Below are 10,191 nucleotides of genomic sequence, written 5' to 3' on the forward strand. Positions count from 1 at the left end.
AATGCAAATATGAATGAATGAATGGTCTTTATTGTCATTGATATAGTACAGGTACCAAACAACGAAATTTGGGAGGGGGGGGGCTCCCCTGGTGCTAGGAAAGAAAACTAAAAACAAGAAGGGAAAAGAGCTGGTTTACATAGATATGTACACTATCCACTATACTATACTATACAAATAAAACACTGTGCTGTACTCTATGCTATGCTATACCTATTCTAACATTTCCTATCTCTGAACCTTATGTACCCGAGGGTTGTCATATTGCACAATTATGCAACATTTGCACATTCATTTAAAGTGTCGCAGTTTGCAGGTTTGAAATGTTCACAGTTGTGTTTCAGTATTGCACTTGATTTCAATCTAGTAGCTGCCATCAAATGTCTAGATTGTCCAGGGCCTAGAACCTAGGTCTTTGCTGTGTTCAGGGCCTGGATGGCCCTGGGGTAGAAGCTGAGCTTCAGTCTGTTTGTCCTTGCGAACATGGTCCTGAACCGCCTGCCCGAGGGCAGCCGAGCAAAGTGTTCGTACCCAGGGTGGGATGGGTCTCTGGAGATCTTGGAGGCCTTCCTGAGGCAGTGTGTGTTGTACAGCTCTTCCAGAGAGGGGAGGGGGGCGCCGATGATCTTCTGGGCCGATCTCACGACTCTCTGTAGCGCATTCCTATTCCTATATGAACAGTTGATCTAAGAGTGGCACACCTTTATGAGAGAGGAGAGCCTAGAGTGTACATGGAGATACAGTGAGTGTAATAACTGCAGTACCTGTGGTGATAACTGGCTTATACACATTATTAAACACATACATATCAAAACAATGCTAACACTTACTAACTGCTGTTACTTTGAGGTTAGCATAGACTCATACAAAGCACAATCACCCTTTTGTCATTTCAGGTGAGGGAGCGAAAGATAGACAGGTTTGTCTTGTCATCCTTGTCTGTCTAGCGGGGCCCCTACTGCACAATGATTTTCTTCTATCATTACTTTCATAAGCATTCATTACTGCATCACTAGCGTCGAGGCAGGCCTAATGGAATCAGTCATACACCTCAGGCGAGATATTCTCTCTCTCCTGCTGCCTCCACACGGCATCAGAGCGCCTCCCTCTCCTTCCTCTGCTGGTGGGATTTGGCCACAAGGGAGCTGCAGACTCTCAACAGGGAACATTTTGGCAATAATACAAAAGACTCTTGACACATCTTAAGCGGAGGAAAAACCCGTTGTGTTTACAGCAGCACATAAAGGTTTCCATTGTGTGGGGGGCACAGAACGCCTTTTCAGATTAGCTTGAGAAAAATGCTACAAGTCACCCCTCGGAGGCCAACTTTATTTGATGTTTAATTTTCTCTCCTAATGCCATGGATACCAAGCATCTATTTGGGTTCATCACATGAATTAGATTTTCATTCAAAGACTCCTGGCCCTGGAACGTGTCTAAGGTTTCTAACAATAAAGGTATCTATCACCGTTTAAGAGGTTTCCAATTTATACTCTCTCTTATCCAATCAATCTCCAAAGAGACGACAACTTCCAACAACAGCCATTTGGCTGACCTATCACATTCTCCTCTTATTGTACTGGATGAGGAGCCCTTTCATGTGGTCCTTTTGATGGGGGCACATGAAACGGTAGCCCTGTGGGTCACCGCCAGCTCATTGAGCACATCACTGGTGGTGGAAAGACCCTATAGTGAACAAGCAGGGGGAGGAAAGGCCTAATGTTACTCACTTAGGACCACTGAGGATAACTGCCAATTCACAACTGCCAAGGGGCTTGTGTTTGACTATGCAGTGAGTAACAAAAGCCCAGCAGATTTTAGTCTGAAAAAGGTGTGACATAAATCACCATCAAAAGTGTGAAATAGAAGCTCACTATTGGAGGCAGCCAACCGATACTACTAAAGTATTTATTGTGTTGATGTAATCTCCAGCCAACATCCTCTGGCGAATCGGAGAAAAGTAAACAAACACAACCTTTACCTGAGAAGAAACCCATCCAGATCTCCTAGTAGATCTCTGCTGTAGAGTCAAATATCAAAGATATGATTTTGTTTACCCCCCACCCTCCCTCCCTTGTACTGTATATCAGGAAATCATAAACAACTTGTGTCACTGTTTCCTTGCACGCTAGCCTTTGAACGCACCCCCACTCCATCTTATTACCATACCCCATAAGGCTTATTCACAACACATTCATTAATGCAGATGAAACATTACAGAGATGTCTGATTCAAATTAGGACCAGGATCCAGTTCCATTCAGCGTGTTTTGGAAGACCCCCACATCGTAGGAGCAGGAGAGCTTCCCCTGCTGGCCCATAGAGGGCGCTCTGATACAGACAGAGAGAGGACAGAACAAGGGGGATGGGTGAAGAAGATAACATCTGTGGGAATCTGTTGACTTGTCTTTCATCTTTTCTTAGGTCACAAGCCTCTCCTGCTCGTATGCATGTCATACGGCCTGAGGCAAGTTGGCTTAACAGAGACGTGGGTGATAACGATTAAATTGAATTGCTTAATTGTTGTTTTTTATCTTCGCGTGCACCTACACTAACACATTATTTTGCTGGTACTACTGATAAACATACTTTACCCTTAAGGTAAATGAGTATTTCCTTCTCACGCTCACAAAGCGCCCCCCACCCTGATCACATACACAGCAGTCCAAGTGGAAGACCTATAAATCTGCTCAAGAAATGTTTTTGTGAAATTTTTATTTACAAGAAACTGTAAGAGAACCCTACTCAAGGGTGGCGGGTTGAATGTTCATTCATACAATACAAACACATTTAATTGCAAGATCATCAAGGAAACCCTTCCCACTGATCAGAAATGTCAAAGTAAAAATACAGCAAAGCATATTCAGGTATAACATATGTTGAAAGACATTTCAGAGTCAAAATACAAACTCCAGGCCATCATGGACATACCATACATAGCCTTTCTTTATGACAAACTGAAATGTGGTTTTCCATATACATGGTCCAGTCGTGTAACTATAGAGACTAACTATGAATAATGGGGTTTGTTAAAAGTTTCGTCGATGGAGACATGGCAGGCAAAATGGTGGCATCCATTAAAATGACCAGGCCAGTTACACAGCTGTGCCTCTCTCCAGATTCTGTTTGATCTCCGCTGTGTATTTGCCGTAGAAACGTTCGGCCTTCTTGTTGAACTTGGCGTTCCTCTCGTTGATGTAGTCGATGTCTGCGTCATCGTTGTAAGCCCTGCGTCGGCTGTACTTGGCCCGCTTTTCGATCCTGTGGAAGAAGCGAAGGGAACCGTTAAGAGGGAGACAGAGCAATACACACCGATAGGCACACCATCACACTGCATTCAGATAAAACTCCCAATCTCTCGAAATCATTTACAATCACGGACAGACGGTAACGGGTCTCTAATCCCTAATTGAACAGTGCACACTTTAGAGGCCATGGCGCTGGTGGAAAACCTTACACTCTTTTGCTTTAACACACACACACGCACACACACACACACACACACACACACACACACACACACACACACAGAGTCAATTTACTAACTCCCAGCCTTTATTTAGTATGTCTTCAAAGCTGAGATGTGCGTCATGCCCTGGCAGCCCCTGCCCTGTCTAATCTCTCACAGGAGCATCACTAACACAAGCCTCCCCAAAATAGCAGAGCAAAGAATGAGAGGATAGAAAGAGAGAGAGAGGGGGCTGGGGAAAATATATACCAGAAACACTAGCAATAGGGACAATTTTGGTCAGGTGAGAGAGAGGGCTGCAGGATTTGACCGTAGCGACATGTAGCATTGAATGTTTAGTGTGCTGCTCATATATGTATACGTGGCACGCCATGCATCACCCAGATATGATGATCATAGCGGGATCATAGCAGCCATCCTTGCAGATGCTTCAGAAGTTGTGGTAATATTGGTTGAGGGTGGGTGGGGGGTGAGAACGAGGGCTCATTATTTACTTCTCGCTACGATATTAGAGAAAGTCAGAAACAGAAGGAGGGAAAGAGAGAGAGAGAAAGCCTTCCAGCACCTCCCCGCCGGGCCATCGCGTTAATGTGTCAACCGGTCCCATCACGGCCACAACACTGGGGTTCATTCAGGGAGATCAGATACGCCTGGGTCCATGCACGCAAAGGTCTTCCTCTACCACTCACTGTGTGAGGGCTCTCTCTCTTTCTCTCTCTACACAACTGGCTCAGTCTGTCACCAAAGACCACTCTTTCTGGGACTCCTGTGCATTGAATGTGGGGTCAGACTCAGAAGAGGATGGTACGTTTCTCCATGGGTTGTGGGTCACACTTACTGTTTCTCCACATCCTCCACCATGCGGTCGATGCCCGCCTTGCTTGGGACGTGGGTGCCGTGGATCAGGGTGTTAGCCGTGGGGTGGAAGTCCTCGCCACTGTGGAAGAGAGGAGGACAAGTTGAATATGCAATACTCATTCAGGGTTTTTCCTTCTAGGAGAAATCACGCAAGAAATCCATGTAAAAACGTTATTTAAAATGTCCGTGCATTTACTGCTGCAATTCGGTCACCCCAGCAGCTCCACTATCGTTACGTTATACTCAACAAGATTCAACAAGATTAATTTGTACGTAGTCCCTTATGGGACATGGGTCATGTTACCTTTCCAGCTTATTGGCCCCGAACCATAGTTGGGAGCACACTGGTTAATTCAGACTAATTTAGCCAGGCGCTTAGCTGGTTACTAGCCTTAGCTGTCCTGACTGCTCTGCTGATGAAGGATGCTAGCGAGATTTTGTGGTGATGTTTACAAGCAGGAGCTTTATTTCCTCTGCAGCAACGAACACAATTCACAGCCTTATAACATTTTATTCTGTAATCCTATTATATTATATCATTCATAGTTATGTTTAGATATGTTTCTATATCTATGCAGCTCACCATCTTTCGGGTCCTGTTGCACGCACTTACCTCCCCGACAGAGTGGGCGTTTTAGTTGTTTACAAACCCCTTAATTAATAATTATTTTAAATGTTTTGTAACGCATTAAATTTGATCATACATCTCAATAATTTCAGCACAACGATTAGAAGAACTGGGTTTGCAGGCGCACGAAAATTGTTTTCACATACAAACTTCACCTTCACTTCTACCACCTCCGCCTCATTTTGAGCCAGGAAAAACCCTGTCATTAATGTCATGCTCATCCCTGTTGTCACCCATCGCTCCCGAGTTGAATACGGGCCGATCTCTCTATGGCTGGGACGTTGTGCTTTGGGTGCGTCCTTCACAACTCGACATGTGCCAGCAATTAAGAGGAAAAACCTCCGGGTACTGAACTCATCTTCTGGCAGATCCAGAAAACCGACCATAACTAGAACCATGCCGCTCCTCCTCTGTGAGCGTATGCCTCGCATTGACGCTTTTTAACAACGTGAAACGGTTCTGTGCGCCTGTGACTATGCCAGGGGCAGAAGTGGGGGGCACTGAACATTAAGTGAGCGCTTTGTGCACATGTGATGGGAGAGAAACTGTGTGATAATGACAACCTAATCTAAAATAGAATAGAATGTCTTTCTCAATTACAAATTTCACGGCAGTCTGTTAATAGCGGAAAAGACGGTCTCCTCTGAAATGTATGTGTGCCGGCTTACCCTCGAGGACAATGCAGCCAAAGACACAAGGGGGGGGGGGGAGAAAAGACTCACCACTCCTCTCTCTGCCTGGCGTAGCCGTCCATGTCGGGTTTGATCTGCTTGGTGAGGCGCTGGTACTGGCGCAGCTGGGCCTCGGCGTAACCTGCGGGCCAATGGCAGCAAACAAGAGGGCTTCTAATTACCAGAACAAACGACAAGCAGGAGCGAGGCCCCCGCGACAAAAACCTGCCTCTGGTTAGGAGAGATGAGGAGACCCCCCCCCCCCCCGCCCGCCTTTTAAGGCCCTCTGGTGATAATTTTCTCCCCAGAGATTTCATTCAGAGGTTTTGATGCAACAGATGGCAGCCATATTTGAAGAACGCAGCAATCCTTTTTTCTTTTCTTTTTTTGCAGATTAAATTGGAGGCAGTTAAAAATTATTTATCCCAAGGGGTCTTTACACGCACCCAGAATTCCTCAGTACATGGTTGCTTTGCGGTCGGGTGACAGTCCCACCTCCGGTAGCGGGCTTTTACAGTCTGATGTCTACTACATTAGTGACTTGGTCCTAGTACAGCTAAATAGTCTTATTAACCAATCAGCTGCTGTCGCTGGCATTAAGCAGTGATGTCACTCTTTCCCACTTGTTTCTGAGAACTACCGAAAATATCATGAGTTGGCTGACTGCTAAATTAAAGTGTTGAAGATCTAAGGCACACCAGGGGAGCTCTCTGAACTCCGGATAGCGGCCAGAGATAAGGTTGGGCCATATCCAAATGTTCATACCTCCCTAGCCAAATACCCTGTTATACAGTAACACCCCCATCATTCCTGTGGTTAGAAAAGACTTCAACTTGACCCCTGGCTGCCAGAAAATACTTGAATACTTGAAGATACTATGATCTTAGCGTTTCAGAAGAACATATATATATATATATATGGCTGACAGTTTATAAATATATATTTTTCCATGCTCTGATAATCAGTGATTTCTAAAGCATCACTGATGGGTGTTGACTACAGTATGAACAGTATTCTCCAAAATAGTCAGACTTTGAAAAAACTACAAAGAAGTTGTTACGGTATTACAGTTACAGTTGTTACAGTATTGAAAATGATAGCGAGGTATACCCTGGTGTACTGTATTATGGGATATCAACCCAACCCTCGAGATGCTATCAACCCAACCCCAGAGATGCTCCAGTGTTTCCTCTATATGCATTTATGAATTTCCTCCGCCACTAATTGATTCAGACAGTCCACTTTGATTCAGGCTGCGCAGAAAGGCAGCGAGTTATTATGACCGGAGAACAGAAAAAAAGCAGATTGAAGCTAGATTTAGGCCGCTTCCAGACCTACATTTCGTTACGATTTAGGGCGTAGTTAGTTACAATATGTTACAATGTTGCAATTAACCTCGTCTTTTGTGTTCGCACTGCAATCGAGACTGAATCGCTCTCAACAGGCGCGCTTTCAAAACAGTTTTGTGATTGGTCCGAATTTAGCGGGACATTTGGATTTCTCTCTTCGCCCGTCGCCGGTCCCTTTAATCCCGTAAACGTATCCTAATCGAAAATGCAACATCATCAGCGACGACTGTGGGTTATTGCATTTACTGCTGTTCTCTGGTTCATGTTCTTATACCAGTGCTCAGTATAGAGTATTTTAAATGAACATCGTAATGTATGTCTCTGATGTTCATGGTCAATTAAATCAGCTTATTTTGTGAAACAAATAATGTTCCCGCTAATGGGTTAACCGAGCATTCTCGCACCTAACGTGCAAGCACCTAGCTTCGAACTATTCATAGCAATATGCGCGGGGCAAAAATAATCCATTGCCTCTAAAATCACCACGAACAGAACGGTGGAGGTACGGGTAAGCAGGGCTCATGTTGGTGTCCTCAAAGGTAAGAGTTGGTTTTCTTTAACTCAACTGATAGCACTACCTTGCTGTTGTTGTTTACCGAATGCTCCATCTGACTATCACACTGTGATTTTACTTGTGTAAACAGTTAATGAGTAACGTTAGCCGGTTTTGTGCGTGTACTCTCATGTAGGCCAACTTCGTATTGATCTTTCTGTGTGTGTGTGTGTGTAACGCGCGTTCCGCATGTTCCGCTGCAGCTGTAGGATATATTGGTATTTGATCACCTTCTATATAAAATCACCTGCTCGGCTTTAATTACTTAACCGCTATTTAAGAAATTATAATTGTTGCCACCCTCTAGTTTTTGTTTTGAGCGCTGCGCGCTCCGCGCTCCGCCACTAATGTGAAAAATCCTGGAGGAAACACTGTGCTCTATAAGAAGGAAATAGGCCACTCCCTTGACTTCCAATTGGTTATGCAAGAGATCAAATGGCCACACTGAATGTTTCTACACACTTCAGTGACATTAAAAACAAAGGAAAAGTTCTGTATAATTTTGGTCTGAATTTGTTTGTCATGACCTCCTAACCCCCCCCCCCCCAGCATTTGGTCTCTCTCTTCGTACATAAGAGCGATATAGCCTGCTCTGTGAGGGGGCTTCCTTTGAAAGAGGCTTTAGTGGCCCTGATCTGACGAGACATCGGGAATGTGTTGTGTGAGAATTGCAGTCTCAACAACCCTCCTGACCCTCACCTGAGAACCCTGGGTCAGCGTTCTTCTTCTTTTTCTTTCTCTCCCAGCGCTCAGCATCCTCCGCGCTGATGTCCAGCAGCTTCACCCGGTCATAGTTCTCCCCTTTAGCTGCACACTCCTACACACACACACACACACACACACACACACACACACACACACGCACACACGCACACACGCACACACGTCAGAGAACAGCCATAAAGTAGAGGATGACAATACAAAGCCATAGAAGGAAATTAATTGATCTGCAAATGATGTGCTTACAGCTACTGCTAACACATTTGACTGATCAGCTGGAAATGGCTGCTTCTTTCACATTCATGTCTCAGACAATACTCAGACAAAAATCAAACCTTTTTCTTTTCATCCGTCATGACTTCCCACTCCAGACGGGCTTTCTTAGCCTCCCAGTTGGATGGCAGCTTCAATCTCTTGTCCTCCTCCACAACTTCCTGGTGATTGAGCTTGCGTGCCTCATTCTACAATGGATCATATTACAACATACATACATCCATTTAACTCATAGTGCCAAGGGTGAATATAGTCCCAAAGACCCAAATTGTCAATATTCTAGAGTGCCATGGGTGACTTTTTTCAAAAAATGCAATAAATTATAGCACTTCGTTTATTGTAGCCAGTATTGTTGCTAGGTAGATACCACATCAATCACTTGAGGTGGTGAGTGTTCCTGAATTATTTGGCAGTTAGTGAGTTATACCCAGATGACAGTTCAAGATACAGCAATAGTAGACAAACATGTTTGGCAGCGCTCACTCAACCCTGTACGCGTGTATGATGATGTACACTGTACATACACGCTCTCATGGTGTCAACTCCACGCAGGTACCGTTGCCAGTATTGCATGTGTGAAATAGGACAAGCAGATCTCACTCACCCTTTGCATATGCAGTTCTCGGAACTTTCGGAGTCTCTCTTCTCTCTTCTGAGAAGTGCCAGTAGCCGAAGCAGACACCTACACATACAGCACGGAAGCACTACTTAAGCTATAGTTAGTTAGCTTGCTAGCTAGCTAACGACAACACGTTAATGACGTTGGATCAACCACATCCTGGGCTAGAGATGCTTGGCCCTGGACATCAACACAATGATACATTGTTATAAAGAAACAAAGATGACTACGCTGGATTACAAAGTGCGTGTTATGTTGTAACTAACGGCAGTTATCCGGTAGCGAGCTAAGCTAGCTAGCACCGCCAGGCTGTAAACAAATAGGCTAGTTGACACGCACCGAAACGAGTTTTCCATTGATTACAACAATTCATTATACATATCGTTTTGGTATTTGAAAACTAACAATCGTCGTGACACCCAAATATATATTTTTATTTTATTTTTTATGATCAATTCAACATTGAATTCGTTAATTCACTAACCTCAGAACAGGACGCCATGGTTGTTCGTAAATTCGCTGGAGCGAACACTGGGTTCGACGTCATAATGGGATCAAGTAATTTGATTGGACTAGAGACAGTCACGTGGACGCTCCGGCGCTCTCAGAGCGAATTTACGAACGCGGCCGAAGTCTCAATGCCGGATATTACGCAATTGAACAAAAATGAGCGTCGCCTTGAAAACTGTCAGCCAGTTGATGAACACAAGTAGTCATGTTGTGTCTCAAGATATGCACAAATTAATGTGGACATTCAAACTGCTGAAATAAATAGAAGATAAATGACATTTCACTCACAATTGATGTTCTTTCCAAATCCAAAATCATGATAAGCTTAATTTCTAAATTGTTGGATAAATGAAGTGAAAGTTACTTCTTTCCCATAGGCATACATACCTTTACATTACCTCATATATAGTCTGTACTGTATGTTATGACCCTTGTGTAAGTACCACCTGGATGAACACAGATTTTAAAAAGTAATGTAAGGACAATGACCTGTATTTGTACAGTATGTCATTTGGTGCTATTGCCATTAGTTACAGAAACAA

At 44.2% G+C, this 10,191-nt stretch overlaps 1 protein-coding gene across 1 annotated transcript; it reads right to left on the reverse strand.

Annotated features, from left to right (window-relative positions):
* Positions 1–2,707: 2,707 nt before the first annotated feature.
* On the reverse strand, positions 2,708–9,654 carry syf2 (SYF2 pre-mRNA-splicing factor). The gene is made up of 7 exons (XM_080543549.1): positions 9,624–9,654; positions 9,125–9,202; positions 8,583–8,708; positions 8,227–8,344; positions 5,677–5,767; positions 4,307–4,405; positions 2,708–3,260 (listed from the first exon to the last, which is right to left on the reverse strand). The coding sequence occupies exons 1-7, from the start codon at positions 9,639–9,641 to the stop codon at positions 3,095–3,097; spliced, it is 696 nt and encodes a 231-aa protein (XP_080399675.1). The 5' UTR covers positions 9,642–9,654; the 3' UTR covers positions 2,708–3,094.
* Positions 9,655–10,191: the final 537 nt, after the last annotated feature.

The sequence above is a fragment of the Nansenia antarctica genome (assembly GCF_963989245.1).
Source record: "Nansenia antarctica genome assembly, chromosome: 1".
In the NCBI taxonomy this organism is placed as follows: domain Eukaryota; kingdom Metazoa; phylum Chordata; class Actinopteri; order Argentiniformes; family Microstomatidae; genus Nansenia; species Nansenia antarctica.

Bases quoted from the DNA above. Each gene is read 5' to 3' on its own strand.
- syf2 (XM_080543549.1), bottom strand. The intron at 8,709-9,124 runs GTGAGTGAGATC...GATCCATTGTAG, and splicing joins GAGAACTGCATATGCAAAGG to AATGAGGCACGCAAGCTCAA. The intron at 3,261-4,306 runs GTAAGTGTGACC...CTTCTTCCACAG, and splicing joins GTGGAGGATGTGGAGAAACA to GATCGAAAAGCGGGCCAAGT.